Raw genomic sequence first — 26,061 nt, forward strand, 5'->3', positions numbered from 1 at the left:
AAGTCGTTTTATTGCCTAAACATAACCAAGTAGTTAGTTGTTGCATTTTTGGTTTTGTTTTCTTTCAATTTACAAAATTTAAAGGGACTCTATGTAAGAATCAGAAATGTCTTGTTAACAGCGACACCTGTGGCCATAAAGTCAAAGAAAGTCAGCGTCCTGTTGCTCGCGCTTGTGCTCGCTCTACATAGACATGAAGGAGCATCGCTCAACACAGTGAGGCGACACACGTCAGCTAAAAGCACAATATCACTCTATATTTCAGCTGCTTGGCAGTAATGTTAGCTGACCAGACGAAGGTCTCTCCATGAATCAATGCTGATTCTGTGTTTTCCTGCTGCAGCCTCCCGACCGCGGTCAGAAGGAACAGGGGAGACACCGGAGTTTTGGTCGGAGACGATAACGCACGTGTGCGTGCATGCACGTGAGAGGTGGAGCGAGAGAGCAAGAACGAGCGCGGTGTGTGAGTGAAGGCAGGCTGGCAGAGGAGCAGAGTACAGCAGAGACTCTGGTCCTGGAGACCAAAGCTACGGTCTCCTCTGTGTCCTCTGACCGCGGTCGGGGGGGCTGAAGCAGGAAGAGTTGACACTGTTTAACAGACGGGCTTCACTAGATATAACTTTGTGGTTTTGGTGCCTCCGTGTAGTTTGTGTTGGAGTCTGAGTCTGAACAGCGTAGCCACACGCAAGCGCGCATGGGACACCGACCCGCAATGATTTATACGTGTAAGAAGTTACAACAGTCCCTTTAAACACATGTTTAAAACTGCGACTGTAATCTGGAAGAAAATATGTTTCCCTCAAAATGTTATTGAGTTGTATGGGAATGTAATTTTTTAGTAGACAGGGTTGCGGCGTCAGCCTCATATATCAGCAGAACAATATGTTGCTGCAGCCCCACTTTCTATCCTTTAGTTCGGTTTGTGTTTAGGTAACACAGCCACGTACCAGCATATCAATGAAGACATCACAACACTGACCAGTAGTGCAAAACAAGCAGATTCTGCTGCACTGCAACAATGAAACCTGTTGTTTCTGTTTCATGATTTCTGATGCCACTGGCCCACAAAGTACCCTCTATGAAACCCCCGGTGTTCAATGAATTAAAAAAAATACATTATGAAGTGGATATTAATATGAATAAATTGTGTAAAATATATAAATGAACCAACAATTTGTGAAATAATTGGAGAAATTGTTGAAACTCAACTCATTATTATTATTATTACTATTATTATGAATTGTTATATCATTATTAATCATCAGTTTTATGAGAGTTCATTTTTAATTAATGATAGACATTTTTATTTCAAAATGCCCTTTTTTTCAAAAGTCAGGTTTTATTTCATAATCACATAATCAAAGTGACTTCTCATGACAGCGGTGTCGTCACTGCCTTCTCTCCTGTCAGCTTATCACGTAACCCCCCCGTATCGGCAAAATTTGAGATCGATCTATTGAATCCTCTGGGAGTTACCTGTGAAGTGCCTAAAATGCCATATTGTCACATGATCTATGACCTCATCGTTCAAGGTATCTTGGACTATTCCTTCGCAGTCTAGCGTCACATTAGCTGTAGGGCTATAACATCCAAAACAAATCCGATAAACCCTCTAGGAGTTCGAAAAAGTTTGCATAAAATGCTTTGCAATCCCTCAATCTTCAAAATGGCCAACTTCTAGTTGGGCGGAGCTAATGAAAGCTGATGGCAAATATGTCCGAAATGATGAGCAATGTGGGTACCAAATCTTTTGAATATCAGACTATGTTCCAACTAAGGCCTTCCACGCGTTAGGGGGCGCTATTTAGCCCGCTACTCATGAACCCAATCGCTGTATATTCTCGCAATGTTCACAGGTTTTTAGTAGGGATGCACCGATGCCACTTTTTTTCAGACCGAGTACAAGTACTTACATTTGGCTACTCGCCCGATGCCGAGTCCTGATACGAGTACTTCTCTGTGCCAAAAGACCCTCGTTAACAGCCAGCTGGAGGGTGTGAGCGACACACAACAGGCTGGGGAGTCCCGCATACGAGGCGGTGCGCCGCGACCGGCTTGGAAAGGCTCGGGGCATAGGGGTTTCCCGGGGCCGTGGACAAAGTGCTCGCTGCGCCCTGCAGCGCTGCCTGCCGGGGAGGGACGGGTCCCCTTGCTCCCGGTGCGACTGTCAAACGGGGCGGACTGTCCTTAGTGCGCCCCAACTGCGTCGCGCCCGGCCCACGTAAAAAAGGCGCCAGGGGTCTGCGGCGATGTCTGCAACCCACCCGACCCGTCTCGAAACACGGACCAAGGAGTCTAACGCGCGTGCGAGTCAGAGGTGCAAGCAAAACCCTGTGGCGCAATGACAGTGAGGGCCGGCGCGCTCCGGCTGACGTGAGATCACAGCCCCGCAGGGCCGGGCGCACCACCAGCCCGTCTCGCCCTCACCGTCGGGGAGGTGGAGCGTGAGTGCGTGCAATAGGACCCAAAAGATGGTGACGAGAGGTTAACGTCACGCTGCCGTAAAGTGGTATCGGTGCCGTTGTATCGGAGCCGTTTTGCGAGTACGAGTACATGAGCACAGTATCAGACCCAATACCGAATACTGGTATCGGGTATCGGTGCATCCCTAGTTTTGATGTATGCGGCAAGTTCCGTGAGTCAAACATTTTGCGTTTTGGGGGGGGCGCTATGGAGCCCGTTGGCCATGCCTACTTTCGTGCTTTGGCCCTAATTAGTGCACACTGTTCTGAATAAGAGAGGAAATAACCCCATCAATAGAGTGCTCAAGGGATGATGTATTTTTGTACGCCAAACCAAGTGAGCATCGCCTGGGTTCCATGACAAAGAGCCAATGGGATTGTTCCATTGGCTTTTGGATTATTGTAGAAAATAAGCTCTAAACATATGTTTATGATACTTACACGTTTTGTTCAGCAAGATAATCTCCACATATAAACACCACTTTTATGATTTTTGAAGGAATGCCATCGCCAGAAGTAAAAAGCTAACATTAGTCACTTGTTAGCAACCGCTTTTTTTAAAGACACGTACACAATCTGGCCCTTGTCAAAGTCGCTCACATCCTTACGCTGGCCCATTTTTTCTGCTTCCAACACAAAGTTCAAAGTTCAAAATGTTCACTTGCTGCCTGATATATCCCGCCCCACCAGTTTCAGATGCCATGTAACGAGAACTACTTTATTGTGTTGTATTATTGTATTGACATTGTTGTTGCTCTAGCTAACAAGAGCTAACTGCTAATTGTGGTAGCGGTTGCTGTGACTCCTCGCTATAGAGACGGGGTCATGTGTTTGGCTGAAAGGTGAGCCGAGGACTGCAACAACAATGACCTCTAAACTTTTGTACATTTGATGAAAATGTCATAGTTTGATCATGTGATTTTGAATATTATTTGATAGTTATTGAGATAGCACATTGATAACAATTCAAATTACAAATGCTTGTGATTTTAACATCATCATTTCACCTTCAAAGCATCAAACCAAAAGAAAACAATCACTCAACTCAAACAGAGTCACAATATTTTCTATTTTTTTTTTTTTTTTATTTTTATTTTTGTATCCTTTGCTGTTTGATACAATATTGATTTTTGACTAATTTGTTTGTGCAGATAAACCTTAGAAGACAGACTGGACGTTAAAGGTGCTAAACTGGAAATAAATATCAAAAACTTGTCTGATTAATAGTTCAATATTTTATTCAATCATCTCTTAAAAATAAACAAATGTAACCAGATAGATGGACCCTGTTTGTCAGATGTCTGATCAGAAAATACTGGAAAATTGGGAAATGCTGCCTACTTTTATAGCAACAACTCAGTTATGTCGGTCACAACAGATGCAAGTGGGCTGTAGACGTTCTGACGTTCTGACCAATATAAAGAGCAGCTAGTCTGCTGCTGTGTTTTTATGCATCGAACAAACTACTCCAAAGCTACTGGTGCTTTTTTTTTTTTTCTCGGCTGTTTAGGGCCAATTCATTGTAAGTGTTGAGTTTTCTTATTCTCTTTTAATGCCCCTTTATTTTCTGTTAACATGTTTGGCTTTTTTTTTATATTCTGCAACAAATTCTACAATAATGGGTGGTATGTTCAGTTTAAGACTGCAGGCCAGACCGGCCTGTAGGGATTAGTGATGAAATAGTGACGCAATTTCTAACCAACACTGGACAACACATGGTGTGGTATCGGCACTAATCATATATGTAATTCAATTTTGTAAATATGCTTTTGAAAATGATTTGGTTGTAACTTGTATATCTTTTGAATGTTCTGTGTCTTTGGTTTTGTTTGTGTTTTAAGAACCAACTTTTGTAAGATTAAAGAAAAACAAAATTACACTTTAATACTGCGGGAGAGTTATTTTACTGAACAGTTGTCCACAACACTAGAGAGGTAGAGGGTGTTATTACACTGAGTGACCAGAAAATAGAAGCCACTCATTTTAACATACTGAAGGTGAACACCTCTAAACACACGACAATCAAAGTTAGCCCCTCCTGCTCGACTCAATGAGCGAGGGAGAGAGAGAGCAGCAATGGTCACGCGAGCTACAGATTGAATGAAGAGAGGGAGCGGCGTGAGCGAGAACAAAGTGGTAAAACGGAGAAATTAAACGTTATTTTTGTTTCACGACGGTTACGTTCACAAATGCGGGAAGGTACAGAGTTGCCAGATTTTGAATGAAGGGCAGACTTCTGTCAGCCGTGGCAGCGCTGCTCTCGGTCGGGGATGGGGGGGGAGTCGGGTCACTGTCTAGAGCACATCCACATAAGAACACGCAACCCGTTCTCATCCTTGAAATATGGCCGCTTTGTAGGCTATTTGACCAAGCTAAAGGGGCACTTGTGATAAATTGATTTATATGGCTTGTGCTTCGGTATCAGACGCTGAGGGGCGTGACAAAGCGGCGGTATTTGATGACCTGCGCGACCTGCACGCTGTTATTGGCTGGGGGTTACACCCCACATGGGACCGAAAGGCTGTTTGTTGACGCCCAGAAGCGTCTCAAGTAAATCAAAATGAGAAGAAAAGGGTAGATCCAGGCAGAGGGCTGCATGGTCTCTGCAGATACAGACACCACCACACACACTAGTGGGGCAGAAGGGGTGATTGAGAGGGCTTCTTTTTGTATCAGTCTATACATTGTTTCCTTTACGAAATGATTGCATATTTTACCTTTAAAGCTTTAAGTCTTTTTTTCCTGTTTATTACTTACTTACTTACTTAGTCCTTGTTGCGCCGGGTGGCACATAGAGCAAGGACTACTCATCTCCACTCATCTCTGTTGTTTGCTTTCTTCTCAATGCTGTTCCAGCTGTATCCTCTCGTCTTCATTTCTCCTTCGATGGTTCGCCTGCAGGTTGTTTTGGGCCTCCCTCTTTTGCGTTTTCCCTCCGGTGTCCAACCCAATGCCACTTTTGTCATGTCATTAGATTGTTTCCTTAATACATGTCCAAGACATCTCCATCTTCTTCTTATCAATATTGTTTCCATGTCCAAGCACCCTGTCTGTCGTTTTGTGTAGTTCATGTTTTGTATTCTTCCTATAGGCCAGAATATCCTCATGATCTTTCTGAGGCGGGTGTTGTGAAAGCTGGAAAGCTCTCCTATGTCTCTTTCAGTCATTCTCCAGCACTCAGCACCATATAGAAGTACTGATAGTACACAGCTGTTGTATAACTTTATCTTGGTGTTTCTAGTTATGTGTGTTGACTTCCAGATGTTTCCAAGTCTTAGAAATGCCGTCCTTGCTTTTCCTAATCTAGACATAATGTCTCGGTTGGCTCCACCATCTGATGTTACCCGGCTTCCAAGGTATGTGAAAGATGACGTACATGTCAGTTGTTGTTCATTTAGCTCTATGACAGGTGGTTCTTTCATGTTGAGGGGCATGACTTATGTTTTCTTGATGTTAATCTTAAATCCCAGCATGTTCGCATTCTTCTGTAGTCTAGATGTTTTGTCTTGCATGTGACTTGGTAGATGTGATAGGAAAGCGAGGTCGTCAGCATAGTCTAAGTCAGGGGTCAGCAACCTTCACTATCAAATGAGCCATTTAAGGCAAAACAAATACAAATAAAATCTGTCTGGAGCCGCAAAACATTTGAGTATCGTGATGAAGGTAACACAGTTTATAGTCTATAGTATATAGTATATAAGTCTAATGCAGTGAGGGTCAAAGAGACAATGTACTACGGAGTATTAGGGTCACATTGAGGGAAAAAAATCTGAGATTTCCAGAATAAAGTCATAACTTTACGAGAAAAAATCGTAACATTACGAGAATAAAGTCATAACTTTACGGAAAAAAAGGTCGGAACATTACAAGAATAAAGTCATAACTTAATGAGAAAAAAAGTCGTAATTTACGAGAATAAAGTCATAACTTAACGAGAATAAAGACATAACTTAACGAGAATAAAGTCGTAATATTACAAGAGTAAAGTCATAACTTTCTGAGAAAAAAAGTCGTAATATTATGAGAATAAAGTCATAACTTTACGAGAAAAAAAGAAAATAAAACACGTACAAAATGAATACTGTTTATTTTCATAAAAAACTTTTTTTATCGTAAACCTATGACTTAGTTCTCGAAATCTCAGATTTTTTTTTTTCCTCAAAGTGGCCCTAATACTTCGTCGTACCGTCGTACCATAGACCTACAACAAGGATAAATAAAAATTAAAATGTAAACAAAAAACAATTATTCCTTTCCATTTTTAAAAACCCACAGGGAGCCACTGGAGAGGAGCTAAAGAGATGCTTGTGGCTCCGGAGCCGTGTTTGAGTTGTTTAGGGTTGTTCGCAATGAACAACAGGGACGACATCACACACCTCTGTCTCACTCCTGATTTAACAAGGAAGCTGGTGTCATTTGTGCATCCTACCATGCATCTGAAGTCAGTGCAGAACACTTTCACAAGTGATATTATCTTTGCTGGTATTCCATAATGTCGGAGAATTTTCCAAAGACTGTCCCTGTGGAGGCTTTCAAATGCCCTCTCAAAATCAATGAAGTTGATGATGAGTTGTCTCTGCCACTCTGTAGATTGATCGATGAAAATATGGTTATTGCAGCTTTCCTAAATCCTGCCTGTTCTTTCCTTAGTATGTTGTCCACTGCTGTTTTCATTCAGTTCATCAATATTAATTTCCTGTGTATATAATAATCAGATATGTCTGACTCTGGCAGCTCCTAGTGGTAGTATCAGTAAGACACTGTGGCAGACAATTGTTTAATTTTTCGACAAACAAAAGCTTTATGCTATCAGAGTGATTTGAAAGATGCTATAAATAACATACTGTAAAAATTCTACACATAAAGTCAAGGTGAGGTATCCAGTGTTATCCAGATATATATGAGGGATTCTGCACATCTGAACTTACAGCTGCCATATACCAGTACACAGGCTTTCTGAGAGGTTAGGAACCGATCATCTGATTATAATAAAGTAGAACTTTATTATTTATTAGGGATGCTGTTTCTAGAAAGAGATTTTATTTTATATATATATATATGTATATATATATATATATATTAATGTAATTCATCAACCCAACCCTTTAAAGCTCAGCCCCACTGTAAAAAGAACCGCTGTACAAACTCTAAATCCTAAAAACATTTAGAGACAAGATTGTACGGTGGGAGGAGACATGACAAGAAAAGAATAGTAATAATGATAATCATAATGAAATAAGCCAACTTTGATATCTGCCTTTGAGATTGAAATACCAATATCACAGAAGAATGTTTTAATATTTCAGAACAATTCTACTAACCTCTGTCTCCCCCTGGAGGGGGAAGATGTACAGGATGCTGAGCGCTGCTGGATCCAGCTGCAGCCACAGTGAAGCAGCCACGGCCTCACACATAAGCACTAATATATAGTTATGTTATTTTTATTGTATATATAGATATATATATAGATATATATAGATGTAAATCTTGGTGCTTTACAGTGATCAAAAAAATCCTTGAAAATGGCATTTTGAGGGATGTAGTCCAAAAGTAGGGCATAGGAGCCGTTCTCTGGTTCACTGAGGGGATATCATGTTACAGATGTGTCACTTTACTGTAAACTGTGTGTTTAAAACTCAATCAGATGAATGTAAACCAGAAGGTCACCCTATCACCTAAAATACAGGATACTGGATGGCAACATGCTATCACTCCTAAATCACATTCATATGAGTGTTTTCTGATGCTTCCAAAAAAAACGTGTTATGTTTCTGTTTGTAAACAATGAATGGAGTCGGCTTATATTTTCAATTATCATCAGTTTAGAAGCATTCGACACACTTAGTTTAAGCTATAATTTAATAACTTATTTGTAACCTGTAATTAATTAATTAAAAAAAAGGGAAATAACACAAAACAAATTTCATTTCATTTCAAACTTTATTTCGAACATGTAAAATAAAAAAAAATAGTATTTACATACAATGAAAAGCATAAGTAAAAGAAATTGTCAAACACTTGATGCCTTGGTTTACATATTTGAAAAGGAGTGAGAAGAAGTAAAAACTTATTTAATCCCCCCCTTCTCCATAAATCATTCATTAATAATTAACCAGCTTCCTTATTGAGCCATACATATACTCTAATTCATTTTCCAAAATTTGTCTAACTATAATGATCACCTTTTATCTCTGTCATACAGAAATATAAATTAATTACTGATATTATTATCCTCATCAAAATATAAATTCATTATCAATCCAGAATACCAATTCATTACTTATAATGTACCTTAATCAAACCACAAATTCATTGCTTACATATTTATCTTAATCATATTGACTAGTTGTTATCTTTTTCTATACACGCATATTATTGTTTATAATATTCAATCCGCACATGAAATACAATATATATATATATATATATATATATATATACTGTATATAATACACAGCATCCGACCATGCATATAAAATACAATATAAAATATTATACATTATACATTATTCTTATACCCAAAATCATATATCTACAAATTTACATTATTCTTTACAGAAAAAAATAGGAAGATAGACTGAGAGAGAATAAATATTAAGTTACCAAATAAATAAATAAACAGTAACCCCTGTAAACACCTGGTGATTGTCAAACCCCCCCTTCATCCCTGTACCTTGAGAACATCATGTCGTTATACCTCATTTTAAACTGGTTGAAGTTTGGACATTGCTTTAGTTCCACATTAAAACTGTTCCATAGTTTCACTCCCGAGATTGACACACAAAAACATTTAATGGTCGTACATATACTGTGAGTTTTATAAATTAAAATTGCCCCTTAAGTTATAACCCCCCTCTTGATCACTGAACAATTTTTGAATATTTCCTGGTAGCAGGTTATTTTTAGCCTTAAAGGTCCCATATTATGCTCATTTTCAGGTTCATACTTGTATTTCGTGTTTCTACTAGAACATGTTTACATGCTGTAATGTTCAAAAAAAACTTTATTTTCCTCGTACTGTCTGCCTGAATATACCTGTATTTACCCACTGTCTGGGTTTTTAGCGCATTTTGACGGAATTGCAACGGAATTGCAACAGAATTGCGTTGCTTGGCAACAGCTTGGGTCCCTGTGTACTTCCTGTCAGCTGATGTCATTCACATACACTGCAACCAGGAATAAACTGGGACACATTTAGAATGTTTCCGTTTAAATCTGTGTAAAGGGTCTAAATATTGTATATTTGTGACATCACAAATGGACAGAAATCCTGACAGCTTGTTTCAAATGCAGAGTTTCTGAATACGGGCTGTGTGTATTTCCCTGTGGATTGAGCGTTTCGATACTTTCACAGTATTTATATAGGACTTAAGCCAGCTTAATAATAATAAAAAAAAACATGAAAACCTCACTTTTTTATAATATGGGACCTTTAAACATTATTTGTGCTTTTTGAAATTTCACTAGATCTGTAAATCTTAATAATTTTTGACTGTAAGAATAATGAGTTAGTGTGATCCAGATATCCGACATGAGGAAGAAGAAGCATAGAGGTCATAAGGTGATTTAACATGGACAAGTTGTGAAAGTTTACATGAGGGAAACTTTTGTTTTAAACATGGAGCTTTTTCTTACAGCTGATTGGTTGGGTGTTTGGGTGTTGTCATGGAGATGAGAGGACACGTGAACGGACAGGACAGAGAGAAGGCGGTTCGACTGGAATAAAAGACAGAGAGAGTTTAGAGGCTGTTATGATGGAGAGCAGAGCGGCTGGGCAGGATACACACTAGTGCCAGGTGGTCTAAACTAAAGCTTCCACATTAGGACCAGTTGATGTGAGGTCAGCATGACTCTGGTGGTGTCTCCTCCTCAGTGAGCTCTCCTGTGCGCTCTGTGTTGTGTCTGTGTGGATGATGATGATGATGGAGATGGAGGTGGAGAGCTGCTGGCAGCGGCTGCTCAGACTGCTCCTCCTGCTCTTCTTCATGACTCTCCACGGCTCCGCCATCGAGACCGGTAAGACCTCACACACTCTGAAGCTCTCTCACTGGTAGAGGACGTCTGGATCGGGTTGAAAAAAGTGACGCACTCGTTACAAGTGTGCACGATTCCGTTCTGTCTGTGCGTAAAGATGTGATTGTTTCAGATGGAAGCAGCAGAGAGCAGTAGGCTGGTTTTATAATAATAATAATAATAATAATAATAATAATAATAGTAGTAAATGGAGCCAAAGTTTGCCTTGTATTTCTGTTTATTGACTAAAAGTCTAATAATGTGTTATCTGAAAATAGTGAATATTGTAACGTTTTGATATTGAGATAATCCTATGGAAATGTCTGCAATATTATATCACCCAATATTATCTCTCAAGTTACTACAAAGTGCAAAGCCGAAAAGAGATGCTATAAAAATATTCAATAACTTCAGTATTATACAGTGTAGTACCACCAACATTACCTCACACATCAATGGTCTCCTCATAGTTTTACTACACCACTTAGTTTGGAAAAATACGCTTTTGCATAATTTTGAAAAATATTCAATAACTTCTCTTTTATAAAGTGTAGTGCCACCAAAATGTCTTAATACGTTTAATAAGTATAATCAGGAGACCATTGGTGTGTGAAGTGATTTTGAGAGTACTACACTGCATAATACTGAAGTTATTGAATGTTTTTTTCAGCATTATGCCGAATTCATGAGATGTGGGCTCTTAAAGGGGACATATCGTGCTCTTTTTCAGGTTCATACTTGTATTTTAGGTTTCCTACTAGAACATGTTTACATGCTTTAAATGGTCAAAAAAACACATGTCTGTCTGAACATACTTGTGTATTCACCCTGTTTCTGAAACACAGTGTTTCAGGGCCCGTCTCTTTAAGCTGAATCTGAATGGCTTGTTGATTCACATGTTTTCTGATCAAGACAGCCCATAAATAACCTGACTGGGTTGTCTTATTTCACAGTTTGTGGGTCAGTAGGAACTCCAGATACCCAGATGGATGAGCACAAGCACTGAAAATCAGTTTTAAACTTTTAAACCTTTAATTCTTTGCAATGCAATTCAAAGTATTGTTTTGTAATAATGCAGTTTAAATGCAGATTGAAAAGTCTTCCCTGCATTAGAATTCCAACAAAAATTAATGCGTGCTTGATGTTCACTATGATGGATCACAATATGAATATGTTTTCATATGCTGTGTAAAGTCTCTGTGAAGGAGCTGAAATATGACCCTTTAAAACTAACTCTATTTTTTTAATCATTTATTTAATAAAAATGAATTCAAACCTCATTATTTTTATTATGGGACATGGCCCCTGCTTGGCCAGCCTTCACAAATGGGGCAGCAGCCCAAGCCCATTGTGTGCCTGTGGAGAGGTGCAAACAATGGAACACATCATTGAAGCTTGCCCGCTCCACAGTCTAAAAGGAGGGTTAGACACCCTCCATACAGCAGACCAGGAGGCAACTGCATGGCTCAAGGACTTTGCATTCGCTAAATAAATAAATTTTTATTATATAGCTATGCTGTACGATCAAATGATATTGGAGTTTTTGATCACGTGATTCAACCATCAGGTTCTGATAGTGTTTATATTGAGGTAGCTCTCATTTTAATATCTACTTTGTCCTTGTACTAGAATGTTGTGGGCAATGTTGCAAATGAATGAGCAGAACTGTTTTATGTTATGTATGGATTTTAAAACATATTGCATTACTGTGATGAGGATCATCAATTTCTAAAGTATCTAATTTTCTGGATAAGCCAAAGACAGATTGTTACAACCACGAGGAAGCAACATGAAGGGGGAAAAAAAGTTGGAGAAGCCAAATTTAAGTTTATTATGTAAAGTAAAATACAAGTAAGAATGAACAAAGTGTTGTGGAGAGACTGTGGCCCTGCAGACCAGGGCGTCATTGTTATTGAGAATTGGCTCTCAATTTACTTATCTGGTTACATAAAAGTAAAAATAAATAAATAAATTAGGTCTGTCAGTCGATTAAAATAGAATAAAATAGAATTGCGATTAATCACAGATTAATCACACATTTCTTTATCTGTTCAAAATGTACCTAAAAGGGAGATTTGTCCAGTATTTAATACTCTTATCAACATGAGAGTGGACAAATATGCTGCTTTATGCAAATGTGTGTATATATTTATTATTGGAAATTAATTAACAACACAAAACAATGACAGATATTGTCCAGAAACCCTCACAGGTACTGCATTTAGCATAAAACAATATGCTCCAATCATAAGATGGCAAACTGCAGCCCAACAGGCAACAACAGCTGTCTGTGTGTCAGTGTGCTGACTTAACTATGACTTGCCCCCAAACTGCATGTGATTATCATAAAGTGGGCTTGTCTGTAAAGTGGAGACTCGTGGGTACCCATAGAACCCATTTACATTCACATACCTGGAGGTCAGAGGTCAAGGGACCCATTGAAAATGGCTATGCCAGTTTTTCCTTGCCAACATTTAGCGTAAGTTTGGAGCGTTATTTAACCTCCTTCATGACACGCTAGTATGACATGGTTGGTACCAATGGATTCATTAGGTTTTTTAGCTTTCATATGATACCAGTATCTTCACTCTAGTTGTGTTTATGCGTTAAAGAAATTAGTGGCGTTAAAACAAATTAGCATTAATGTGTTATTATCACATTAACTTTAACAGCCAATAAAAGGGCTGTAGAGTCTGCTGGCTGAGAGAGAGTGTGAGGGAGGTGGAGGAAGGGCAGCTGTGGCTCAAAGGGTAGAGTGGGTCGTCCTTTAATCACCAGGTTGGCGGTTCGATCCCCGGCTCCTCCTGTCTGCATGTCAAAGTGTCCTTGAGCGAGACACTGAACCCCAAGTTGCACCCCGGGCGCTTTAGATCAGCTCTTAATGCTCTTAGGATGGGTTAAATGCAGAGGTCAAATTTCACGACATCGTGCTCTGTACAATAACATATGACAATATGAATAAAGCTACCTATCTAAATCATCATATATGTCGATATTGTGATATAAAATCACATATGATGACAGGCCCACCCCTGCTGTGGCCCCATTAGTCCAGTTGATTCATGTTGATTCACTGTACTGTTAATACAGTTTGTTTGGCCTGTAGAAGGACTGAGTCAGTCTCAGTGTAAAGCCCGTGTTGGGTCACTAGTGTTAGAACAACACATGGATGGACAGTGAGGCTCCTGCCCTTTTCCACACAATGCTGTCTCAGACACATCTCTCACTACAGTGTGTCACCCAGACCTTGACCCTCACCCGCCCTCTGGATCTGCTCTCTGAAATGGACTCCGTTTACAATGAAAGCATTTAAAAAGAGCTGAATTTTCAGCTTGCAAAAAAATCTTTACTGGGTCCTCTGGTCGGCCATGTTTTGGACAGTGTCCCCTGAGGCTTTGTATTGACTTGTGTGGCGCAGAGGGGATGAGCTGTTTCCCACCAACAGGGGCTCCCGGGCTTTGGGACATTCCTGGAGGTCGGTGCAGGAGGATCTAGTTGTCTCCCAGGGAAACAGAGCTAATAAACTCCGGGGGTGGTCGTAAATTTTCTCATTATTTGGCCTGCGGCCCAGAGGCGGGGGGGCGGTGGGTGGCCGGGTGGGGGGGCTGCTGGAGCCGGATCTGCACGCCCATCTGTCCTGGACCTGCCTGGTGATGAGTAGTGAGCTGCTTCTCAAAGGATCACCACGCTGATCACACGGATGATTTACATCAAAACAACTCTCAGCTTCTTCTATAGCATCACTGGGAATTTTTATCTAGCTGCGCTCTCGTACACTTTCAGAGGTCTGTGGAAATTCATCCAGGTCATGATATTTAACCTTTATTTAACCAGGTTAGTCCCATTGAGATTAAGAACCTCTTTTCCAAGGGAGACCTGGCCAAGACGGTCAGCAGCAAGAACACAAAGTTGCAGACACAAATAGAGATAAAACAAATCACAAACACTAAAAGCACTAAAATATATATATAAAGATGTACCAATGGGAGAGCCTACGGGTTGCCAGTGCAGGCCATCCCAAACTAAGAGAACAACTCACAGTGGTGAGTCAGAGCTTTACAATTTGTGATGAACCTTAAGGATGCATGGTAAGATACATCAAGCATATGAAGGCACTGATCAGAGGAGTGAATGTACAAAACATCTCCATAATCTTAAACCGGTCAAAATGTTGTATAGAAACAAGACACTTTTTTACATTAAAAGAAAAAACACAACTTGTTTCGAAAATAAAAACCCAGTTTTAGCCTCAGTTTTTTTACAAGGTACAGCACATGTGGTTTAAAAGTAAGGGAGTCATCCATCAAGATGCCAAGGTATTTGTAGGCCTTGACAGCCTCAATCTCCTTTCCATCCACAGTAATATATATAGATATATCGATGGTTTTCTCAGCTGAGCGGACCACCCTTCCTAAGAGCCAAGTGATCCCATTTGGTGCCGTTTCCCATCCAGGTGGTGATGCTCCCACAACAGGATGCTCTCCGTAGTGCAGGTGTAGAAGTTCCTGAGCACCCTGAGTGGGAGTTTAAAGTCCCTCAGTCGTCTGAGGTTTCTTCACCAGGGTGTTGATGTGGCAGGACCGCGACAGGTCCTGGGTGATGTGAACACCGAGGTATCTGAAGTTATCCCCCGTTCATGCTGAGAGGGTGGAAGCTCCTCTGCTGCTTCCTGGTAGGGTCCACTATCAGCTCCTTGGTCTTACTGACGTTCAGCTCGAGGTTGTTGTCCTTACACCAGTCTACTAGCGTCTCTAATGGATCCACAAGACAATGATTTAATCTTTTGCCAAGAATGAGACTCCAAAAGTCCTTTTTGTGATCAGTAATATAATATATATTTTTTAGGAGTTGGACTAATTCATTTCAGAATGCTCCGTGTAATCAGCTCGTCTCTGAGGATTCTGTCTCTTTTTCCATGCCAGCGAACGTGGTAGACTTCTGCGGTCAGACGATCCGGGGTGACGGCATGATCGTCAACTCGCACCAGGAATCCAAGAAGTACTACTTTGTGATCATGGGGACCGACTGCCACCTCACCATGCAGGCCAACTCCCCTAAAGACAAGGTCCAGTTCCACTTCCGCTTCTTCCTGGTCTACAGTTTGCTCCGCGTGGCCCCCTTGAGTCCGGCCCCTCTCTTTCCGGAATCCCCTCGTGGCTCCGCCCCTCTCAATCCCAGACTGGAGCCCACCTCCGGCGAAAGCTCGGGGGACCCGTGTCACGCCGGCTCGTACGTTCAGTTCTACGACGGACGGGACAGGAGCTCGCCTTCCCTCGGGCCTCCTCTTTGTGGGAAGAGCCCCCCCCGGCCGGTGTTGTCCACGGGGAACTACCTGACCCTGAGGCTGGTGACCCGGGGGACTCAGCCCAGAGTGGACTTTGTGGGGGACTTCACCTCCTTCAGACTGGGTAAGAAAGACACAGTCATGTCCATCCATTCTACACGTGCTTAGTGTCTTACAGGCACTTTGATAAGATATGCATACATAAATGAATATATGATGGTGCTATGATGATCCTGATGGCCTGAAATCAGAAAACCATGGATAAGGTCCATTATTTTATATAATCTTGAAGTCCATTATCACTCTCGTACGATAACCACTTAACTTAAGGTATGTTCAATCATCATCGACACAAACTTTCTCATTTTACAGCTAAACCGTGCACTACAAGATGATTCTGAAAACATTTGAGGAGAGAAATAGGCATTAACGTAACAGAATATTGATTCATATTTGATCAGCGCTGCCTAGTTTGACCGTTTGGTCGGAGTTCGTGAGTGATTGACAGCCGGCTCTCATAGACAGCAGATGGACAGCAGACCTCAGATCAGCTCTTACTGCTTGTTTTCCTCCGATCTGTGAAATCTTGCAGATGCCGTTAGGAGCACCGGAGGACACAGAGGAACATGATTTGTTTCAGGTTCCTGTTTCATGTACTACTGTCATGATATAGCTTTTTGTATGTTTTATAAAAATAACTTTTTTTAATCATATTCGCTCCAATCTCGCCTACTTCAGCTTTAACTGGATCAGGAAACAGAATCAGAATCTATTTAATTTATTTCACATATAAGAATTTGTCTTGGTGTTAGTTAGCATCAGTATTGTTGCTATGGTTACCAGCACACTGACTGAAATCAATGATTAAATTGTTGACCGTGAGCTATGTTTTAGGTGTTTGTCCATTAAAACAAGAATCAGAATCAAATATTTACTGATCTTAAAGCAGCAGTGGGTAGAAATGGAGCAAATATGATTTTTTTTAAAAAAGGTATTTTTATAAAACGGTCACTATATTCTGACAGTAGTGCATGAGACAGGTAATCTGAAAAAAATATCATATACCTCTGTGTCCTCCGGTGCTCCTAATGGCATCTGCAAGATTTCACAGACCGGAGGAAAACAAGCAGTAAGAGCTGACTCGAGTCTGTCGTCACTCGCAAACTCCTACCAAACGGTCAAACTAGGCAGCGCTGATTAAATATGAATCAATATTATATTACGTTAATGCCTATTTCTCTCTTCAGATGTTTTCAGAATCATCTTGTAGTGCATGGTTTAGCTGTAAAATGAGAAAGTTTGTGACCCGGCAGTCCAATAATTAATAACTGATGACTGTAGATTTGGATTGTATGGACCCAGTAGAGAAGAGGTGAAATGCTGCCCTTTTTTCTTCAGAGCAGGTGGCTTGGTATTACACGTTGCACCTTTAAGTTACCCTACACCAAGACGAAGGTGCAAAAATCATCCAAAATCATTTCATCAAACACATGGAACATTTCTTTGTTTAGAAGGAAATAACAGTATACTCAGTGGTAACTGATCTGTATCTGTATATCTGTATGTGTTGCTATGTGTATATCTGTACGTTTCTGTGAACTGGCTGTGGAAACAAATATCAAAGATAAGATAGAACTTTATTAATTCCGAAGGAAATTCTTGTGTCAAAATTACAGCAAGTTCAAGTTTATAAAATAAAAAGTACTATTTCTAGCACCAGTGCCTAATAGAATAACAATAAAGTAAGATACAAAATGAGTAAATAAATAAGTGAAATAAAAAGGATAAAAGATTAAAAAAAAAGTAAGCTAAAAAACAGAAAAGGAAGTAATATTGTATATCCCTAATATCCCTCACAAATCCTAAGAAACTTAGCATGGCCGTGTTGGCAGGGTAGAAGAGCATTGGTTACACTTGCTAACACTGATATAAACAAAATGCTTTATTAGGATGGAAATGCATTCAACATGTTTGATAGCCATCAAGAATAAAAAAGAAAAAAATATTTTCTTTACAAGAAAACTCAACTAAGCAGCCATATTTTCTTTTTGCTATAAATCTCAACCAAAGACACTCTTAAACTGATCCTTCATCTCTTGCCCCGACCCCCTCAATTGTTATCTTCCTCTTCAGGGTTTAACCAATCAGAGTGCAGCAATGAGCCCTATTTCACCTGCCGAAACGGGAAGTGTGTCCCTCTCAGCCTGGTGTGTGATGATAAAGGCATCGACAACTGTGGGGATGGAAGTGACCTGGAAGAAAACCTGACTACGGGTTGTAAAGGTCAGTTCAGTGACGAGACGACGTTTCTGATGCTGATTGTTGAAAGATATTGTCCCTGATTTCATTACTCAAAATCTCATAGTTATGGAGAATTTTGCAGCACTCTAACAAATTTAAGGGGGCATCTTTACAGTTCAACAAAATGTCTTTCCTACCATTTAAAAGTTGACTGTATTCTGTCCTTCATCAGCAGGTCAGCTGTTACCTCCTGAACCTCCACCGCCAATAGCGACCCCACCCCCACCTTTTGTGAATCCGCCCACAGTGCCAATTCCTACGCGTATCAACTGCGGCGTGCCAGACAGCGCTCCCAGTCACGAGTCTGTAACAGGTGAGTGACCATTGTGACATTAATAGATATTTATTAATTCAACTAGTAGAAACACTCTCCACCGGCAGGAATCAATCCATCAACGCGCTGTGCCTGCGGTCGTTCGGCTGGTAAACAAATGAACTGAGTGCCCATTTGGATGCAAAGTGTCCTGACGACTGGGTGTAAAACTAATGGAGGTGACCATTGAGTTGTTAATTTCACTAAAGCCTCGTAAACCAATAAATGGTGATGGATTCTCATGGCGGAGAGCAGCCTTTTGAGTGATCTGTCTCTATTCCAGCGTCGGAGGTGCAAACACAGACTGTCTGGGTTCAGCCTGTCAGCTTCTGATTGCTTTTAAGGCCCGGCCAAGTCTGGTCTGAGAAAACAGCCATTCTTCTGTTCCGACTGTTCAACTAAGAGCAGGAGAGGAGAAGGGGGATTCACATTCGCCTGCTGTGCAAATTGCCAGTTGTTTATTAGCTGAGATCCATTTCAATGCAGCCTGGTGAGCCCACAGTGAGGGACTATATGCTGGATGAGCAGACAGACGGATTCAGGAGCAACCAGTTAGCTGTGGTTGGATTAGTTTTCTTAAAGGTACTGTATGTAAGTCCTAACACATATAAATCATTGTGGGTCGGGGTCCCATGCGCGCTCGCGTGTTGTTACACTGTTCAGACTCAAACTCCAACACAAACTACACGGAAGCACCAAAACCGCAAAGTTCTATCTAGTGAAGCCCATTTTGCAAAACAGTGTTAACTCTTCCTGCTTCAGCCCCCAAACCGTAGTCAGAAGACACAGAGGAGACCGTAGCTTCGGTCTCCAGGGCCGGAGTCTCTGCTGTACTCTGCTCCTCTGCTCCTCAACCTGCACACCGCACTCGTTCTCACTTGCTCTCTCGCTCCACCTCTCACGTGCATGTGCGCACATTCCACACTGCAGGAGAGTTAGTTTAGCTCTGAGAATATCTAGTGAATATACAGTGGACGTTTGTACAGAAATAACTGCTGCAGCTCCTCCAGACCAACAGAGGTTTCCCGTGTCTTGTGAAGTGACGGGGCTCCGCAGCGAGAAACGTTGTCGCCTCCGACCAAAACTCCGGTGTCTCTCCTGTTCCCTCCGGCCGCGGTCGGGAGGCTGAAGCAGGAAAAGCCAACACTAGAATCATTGGTCCCTTTTGAAGACGTAAATCTGTAAATTTAAACGCAGTTTTTTAGCAAATGTTACTCAAACATGAGTAAGTGCATTTTTTGGGGACTATTTCAGTGGGGCATCCATCCACATTTCCACATTTGTTGCTCGAATGAGCTTGTGAAAGTTTCTGATTTCCATCATTAGGACATTTCCCTTTTGTTTTTGAAGGTGGTGAGCACCACTGCTAGCACTCAAGCCAGTGCCACTGTGACTCTTTAGAGAATGATGTTGTAAAATATTAACAGTGGACTACGCACTGTCCAATAGACTTCTCTTATTTAGACAGTGGCAAGGCAGAGAGGGAGCCAGAGTAAGGCAAACACGAAGGAGAGGAGCCCCAGGAAGATTTGATTCCTGGCAGATACAACAGTAGTGAGTGGTAGTGTTCAGATCATAGACTGTATATAAAGATGTACGACATGACAGCTACCCAAGAAGGAAGCCAAAACTCCTCCATCGCCCCCTGGTGGCTGGCTGCAGAATAGGGCATAAAGCTTGCCTCTTCCGTGTTAGCGAATGGGACATGGGCCAAACTAAAAAGTCAAGGTATACGTCAAATACATTTTTCCCAAAAATGGTTTCTGTCGTTTTAGGTACTTCTTATCACGCTGATGTATGTCCAAGTGTTCATTTTCCTGATAAGTTTGGTTTTTAATAGTTATTTGATGTTATAAAAAGGGGGTTAGACGTCATGATTGACAACTGTGAGTCTCTCTCGCTGACAAGCTGCGGCCATGCTCGGCTCACGATTGGTTCCGGCGGGTGACCTCGATACCGCAGCTCCACCGCCCGATCACTACTGCACTGACTCTGGCTCCAAATGACGTCAAAATCTCAAGATGTCAGCTCCTGTATCCGGGATATTTTGGCTTCACTTCTGTACAAGGGGAGGAAGTAGAAACGCATCGTCCATCTTTATGTACAGTCTATGGTTCAGACTGAAGAGCTCAAACCATAAAAATGTCAAAAGAAGTTTGGTCAATAATAACATAAGTTGTACAAGTGTTTCCCACCTGCATTATACCTTAAATATGGCTGCCATGTGAATAAAGAGATTTGTATTTCTCCCCCCTCTTGTCCTAGACTCCCCTGCCTCCCTGGCCCTGTTGGTTCTCTACATCATCCTGGGTGTGGTGGCAGGCAGCGTAGTGCTCTGCTGGTGCTGCTGGTCGCCTGGCTGGTTCCTGTGGCGTGTCAGCTTCTGCCGTTTCTTACCCTGCTGCAACTCGGCCTGCGCCTCCTGCCAGCTCTGCGCCCGCAGTTGCACCCACGGCAAGGATCACCGACTGGCGAAAGTCACCCCGCACACACCAGCCAACGGGACCCCGACGGGCACGGCAGCCACCGCCAACAGCGCTGATGAAAACGTTACCACGGCGGCTGTTTAGAGCAAAGGGACCCTCCGGTCGATCAGTTTCGGCATTCTGAGACGTGGGGTGTACAGTATGCTGATGCTGAGCTGTGAGCAGTGGTGGACAGTTACTGCTTTAGGCAACATGACCCAATCTTTATAGTGAAGGTTGGACTGATGTGGTCCACACAATGCTGAAATAAGCAGAGCTGAACAGTGTCGGTTAGTATGTGGTTTGTGTGCTTTAAATGTGAGGATGCGGACGATGAGACTGTTTATGTTGTTATAAGAAGGTAAAGCAGGGTACAGTATGACTATGGATTGTGTAAAAAGTAGGAATGTATCTGAAAATATAGGATTAAGGGTTCTTAGAATTACTTAAGAAGCATTTTTGTTTACAGCACGTTTCACCTGTTTTGAACTTACAGTATCTCTGTTTTTCCTATCTTATTCTGTTTAAGAGGCTGCTTAAGAACTTTGACAAGTGCAGCCTTTAATACTTGTCCAGTTTTCAGAGGACACCATGAAGAGTGTTAAGATGTTGGTGTGAACAGTTTTTAGTTTCTTTGTATATAAACTATCTGCTCTCCCTTAGAGGTAACAGTTCGGTTGTGCCGTGAAACTACACTTCCAGTCCACAGCTTTGACCAAAAGTATGTCATGGACACATGCTGAGGAAACAGAACTACAAAAGTCACCCACCTAGTGACAACAGCTGTTCTCCCTTGGAGATATTCCTTCAAACTTTCCACTCTCCTCCCAGCAGTCCACTGTTGTTCCACATATACAAGCCAACGTGGAGTTTGGACAACAGAGCACAAAGTCACTCGGTGTGTGACAGTCGACATTTTGTAGGGAAAAACTTGTAAATAAATATGAGCTTCTAACATGCTATTTTGTGGACAAAATAAACGCATAGCAAACAACAACAGAGATTCTTGCTAATTAACTTAAAGGTCCCATATTGTAAAAAGTGACATTTTCATGTCTTTTATATTATAAAGCAGGCTTAAGTCCTATATAAATACTGTGAAAGTATCGAAACGCTTAATCCACAGAGAAATACACACAGCCCGTATTCAGAAACTGAGCGCTTGAAACGAGCCGTCAGGATTTCTGTCCATTTGTGATGTCACAAATATACAATATTTAGACCATTTCACAGTTTTAAACATAAACATTCTAAATGTGTCACAATTTATTTTCCGTTGCAGTGTATGTGAATGTCATCAGCTGACAGGAAGTAAACATGGACCCAAGCTGTTGCCTAGCAACGCAATTCTGTTGCAATTCCATCGAAATGCACTAAAACGGAGTGTTTCAGACAGAGGGTAAATACAGGTATATTCAAGCAGACAGCATGAGGAAAATAAAGTTTTTTTTAAACATTAAAGCGTGTAAACATGTTCTAGTAAAAACACAAAATACAAGTATGAACCTGAAAATGAGCATATGTCCCCTTAAATCCATCAAGTATTGTCAGCTTAAGTATATAGATTAGTAGTTGTGGTGGTGGACACATTTCTGAGGGGCGAAACTGAAAAATTTAAATGATAAAAATGAAAACCAGCATTGTATTGATAATTTGCAATTGCAATACATTTTAAAACAAGGTGAAGAAAGTAGATTAAATTACATTTTAACTTGAATTGATAAAGATATGAATCATTAATAACAAAAAAACTAAACAATTATTTGATATACACTCGTCACCATTATTCTGTCTGAGTTTTGCAGTGGTGTGATTATTTATTATCTTTTAATGTGCACTGGCCAACGTGTCTGTCATAAACAACCCCTCTATACTGGACTATGGTTGCAGTCTCCTGAACTTTTTAAGTCTTGGCTGTATTCCAGTTTTCTACCAATGTGTCTAGTTTGTGTGACAGTGAAGCTCATCAGGACTAGTAAAGCAACTAACTCTTGCAGAGTCTCTTCAAACACGTTTCGGTTACAAGCCGCCAACACGTGGCTGTTAAATCAAGTCTATTTTTCTTATATAGTCGTTATTTCTTGAAATGAAGTGTGTTTTTAAGCCATGCTAGTTGCATGGCAATGTTGGTTTGTTGATGGGTTTATTGGTCCACCACTTTGATCCAAACTGAAACATCTCAACAACTACTGAATGGATTACAAAGACATTTGGTACACACATTCATGTCCCCCTCAGGAGGAATTGTCATCACTTTGGTGATCCTCTGACTTTTCATCTAGCGCCATCATCAGGTCAACATTTTATTTTGTCCAATACTTTGTTTTATGCCCAAATACCCGCAAAACTAATGACATTCCCATCAGTCTTCAGCTGTACTATTTGTTTACTGCTAATTACCAAATACTATCATTCTAACATGCTGAACAAAGATGATGAACATGATCAAAGTTCTACCTGACGAACATCAGAATGTTAATGAGCATGGTAAATGGTAAATGGACTTGCATTTCTATAGCGCCTTTCTAGTCTTCCGACCGCTCAAAGCGCTTTACGCTACATGTCAGCATTCACCCATTCACACACACATTTACACACTGATGGCAGAGGCTGCCATGCAAGATGCCAAACGGCCCATCAGGATCTAATCTAGATACTCATTCACACACCAATGGCTCAGCCTTCAAGTCAGTTTGGGGTTAAGTGTCGACACATGACCGGAGGAGGCGGGGATCGAACCTGGTCGACCTTCTGATTGGTGGGCGACCCGCTCTACCTCGGAGCCACAGCCGCATGTTAGCATGTTGACTTTAGCATTTAGCTCAAAGCACCCCTGTACCTAACTAAGTACAGCCACACAGAGATGTTAGCATGGTTGTGGACTCTTAGACTTGTTATAAAATCATAAATATTGTCCCCAAATACAAGTTATGATTCAACAGTAAATGTATAAGTATATGAATGTAAATGAGAATTGGTTCTCAATTGATTTTACCTGGTTAAATAAAGGTCAAAACAAAAAATAAGTACAATAATGCTCTCAAGCCCGTGTTTTATCATTTACCTGACCCACAAAACGACCATTTGTATACAAATTACTAACCCCAATTTACCTTGAATTCTTGAAAAAAACAACGTTTTTCTCACATGCCTCCACAGCGACCGAAAGATTGAATCCAAATCTTTGCAAGTTCCGTACGAAGTAAAGTGGTGATGTTCAGATGTCTAGAAGACGCTCGTAACGAGGCACTGCTCTAGTCTGCCGTTCATTGCACACACAGAAAAGCAGCAGTTGTAGTAGAGCCATGTGTTCATAAGAGATAGTGCAGAAGAGATATTGAATGTTATTTTTATTAGCTATAATGTTGTTTATCCTGTTGACAGCACTGTGTAAGAGTATTAAGGAATACATTATATCCTCTATATGTTAGTAATATTAGTTATACCACTGACCCAGATCGGTGCTTCATGTGAACCCGTGTTCATGTGACTACCAGGCAAACTTTCTTTGTGGCATCCTCTAGATGGAGTAGCTCCATAACCTTTCCTCCCTCTGCCACACTGTGTGTTGTGTGAGTACATTACACAAAGCCCATGGTACTGTCTGTTTAGGGATTTTGACTTGAGTCCTTGGTAAAGCATTATAGGCCATATGCTTCAACAAACAATGTGTTTCTGACCTCCAGGTTGCCCGGCTGCAGCACACTGAAGTATGCAGACTTCTTTATTGACGGTATCTCACTTTCTGCTGAGACTGTACAGGAATACACATACATCAGACAACACACACACACAGTACAGTATACATCCACTCGACTCACTCACGCTCAGATGTGCATTTGCGTCACTCTGTGGAGAAGGTCAGTGCTCCAGCTGGATGTTCCTGCCAACAATACTTTTCTCACATTTTACTGTATGCTTAAATTTAGCATTAAAGGGTAACTTCAGTATTTTATAACCTTGGCCCTATTTTCCCATGTTTTTGCAAATGAAATTGGTCAAGTATGGAAGGATAACGCTGTAACCGGGAGCCACAAAACCACCTGCGAGGGCAAGTGAGCGACGTCAAAGTAACGTTACGTCCACTTAAAGTGCTTGTTTTTGCCACTGACGGGCTCAGATTGTCTGACAACATTATTGAAAGGACCCTACAGAGACATAAAACATATTTTCTTACCACACCCTTGATCCGGTCTGATTGTTAATGTGTCCAATTCTTGCTCAAGGAGAAGTCGCGTTGTAAAATCTGAATATCCGAAAACTCTTCCGGCAACACGTCACCTCCAAGATTTCAGAATGACACTTCTCCTTGAGCGAGACTCTTTCCATAATGTCAGACACTTCTAATAACAATCTGAGCAGAGAGAGGTGTTGAAGACGCGCTGTTGACTTTGACTAATAACATCTTTGAGCATCTGGAACAGAGCTTGGTCAAAATTGTGTTCACAGGTTTCAGCAGCGCGTTCAATACGATCCAACCCCATTTAACGGTGAGCAAATCGGTGCGTCTGGGAGTGAATACCAAATTTATTATATGGATTAATAAAAAAACAATCGTAGTCAACATGTGAAATTTAACTCTGTTATGTCTCCCTCTAAAACTAGTAATACAGGCACCCCCCCAGAGGTGCGTTCTGTCCCCTATCTTATATACTTTGTATATCAACGACTGTCAGGCATCTGCCTCAGCTTATTTTTATTTTAAATATGCTGACGAAACAGCATTGGTCGGATTTCTAAAATCTGAAAATTCAGCAGTGGAAGGTTTTGAGAGGGAAACACAGAGCTTTATCCAATGGTGCTCAGAACATTTTCTTGAGGTTAATGTTAAAAAAACGAAAGAGATGGTCATAGATTTTAGTAAGAATAAGCTAACAGTTCCTCCCACCAAGATTAAGGGAGAATTGAATAGTTGAGCGGGTCTCAAGTTATAAATACCTTGGAGTTGAAATCGATGACCATTTAAAATTCAGTGTATGTGCACAAAGTAAGTCTAATAATACTACAACAGAGGCTGTTCTTTCTTAGGAAATTTAATCATTTTAGAGTTGAATGTTGTTTGATTCAAATGTTTTACAATACTTTTTTGCAGAGCGTTGTGTCGTTCGGTCTGATGTGCACCTTTGGTAATATGCGTGCTCAAGATCACATCAAACTGCAGCGCATGATCAAGACAGCAAGTAGGATCATTGGGATCGATCAGGTGTCTGCACCGATCCTACC

The 26,061-nt window shown here is 41.0% G+C and overlaps 1 protein-coding gene and 1 long non-coding RNA gene across 3 annotated transcripts; one reads left to right on the plus strand and one right to left on the minus strand.

The window, feature by feature from the left end:
- Window positions 1–1,391: 1,391 nt before the first annotated feature.
- Window positions 1,392–19,378, minus strand: LOC119485658. The gene is made up of 3 exons (XR_005206326.1): window positions 19,235–19,378; window positions 6,835–6,838; window positions 1,392–1,403 (listed from the first exon to the last, which is right to left on the minus strand). It is a non-coding gene; the product is annotated as an uncharacterized LOC119485658 (long non-coding RNA).
- ldlrad2 (low density lipoprotein receptor class A domain containing 2) lies at window positions 10,001–21,835 on the plus strand. 2 transcript variants are annotated; one of them, XM_037765135.1, is made up of 5 exons: window positions 10,001–10,478; window positions 15,398–15,883; window positions 17,893–18,042; window positions 18,236–18,373; window positions 20,639–21,835. In XM_037765135.1, exons 1-5 carry the CDS (start codon window positions 10,373–10,375, stop codon window positions 20,941–20,943), a joined length of 1,185 nt encoding a protein of 394 aa, XP_037621063.1. In that variant the 5' UTR covers window positions 10,001–10,372; the 3' UTR covers window positions 20,944–21,835. The 2 variants fall into 2 exon arrangements, with proteins under 2 accessions (XP_037621063.1, XP_037621055.1); XM_037765127.1 differs by having other exon boundaries at window positions 10,007–10,478; window positions 18,233–18,373.
- The last annotated feature ends 4,226 nt before the right edge of the window (window positions 21,836–26,061 follow it).

Source organism: Sebastes umbrosus, chromosome 1 (assembly GCF_015220745.1).
Source record: "Sebastes umbrosus isolate fSebUmb1 chromosome 1, fSebUmb1.pri, whole genome shotgun sequence".
NCBI lineage: Eukaryota > Metazoa > Chordata > Actinopteri > Perciformes > Sebastidae > Sebastes > Sebastes umbrosus.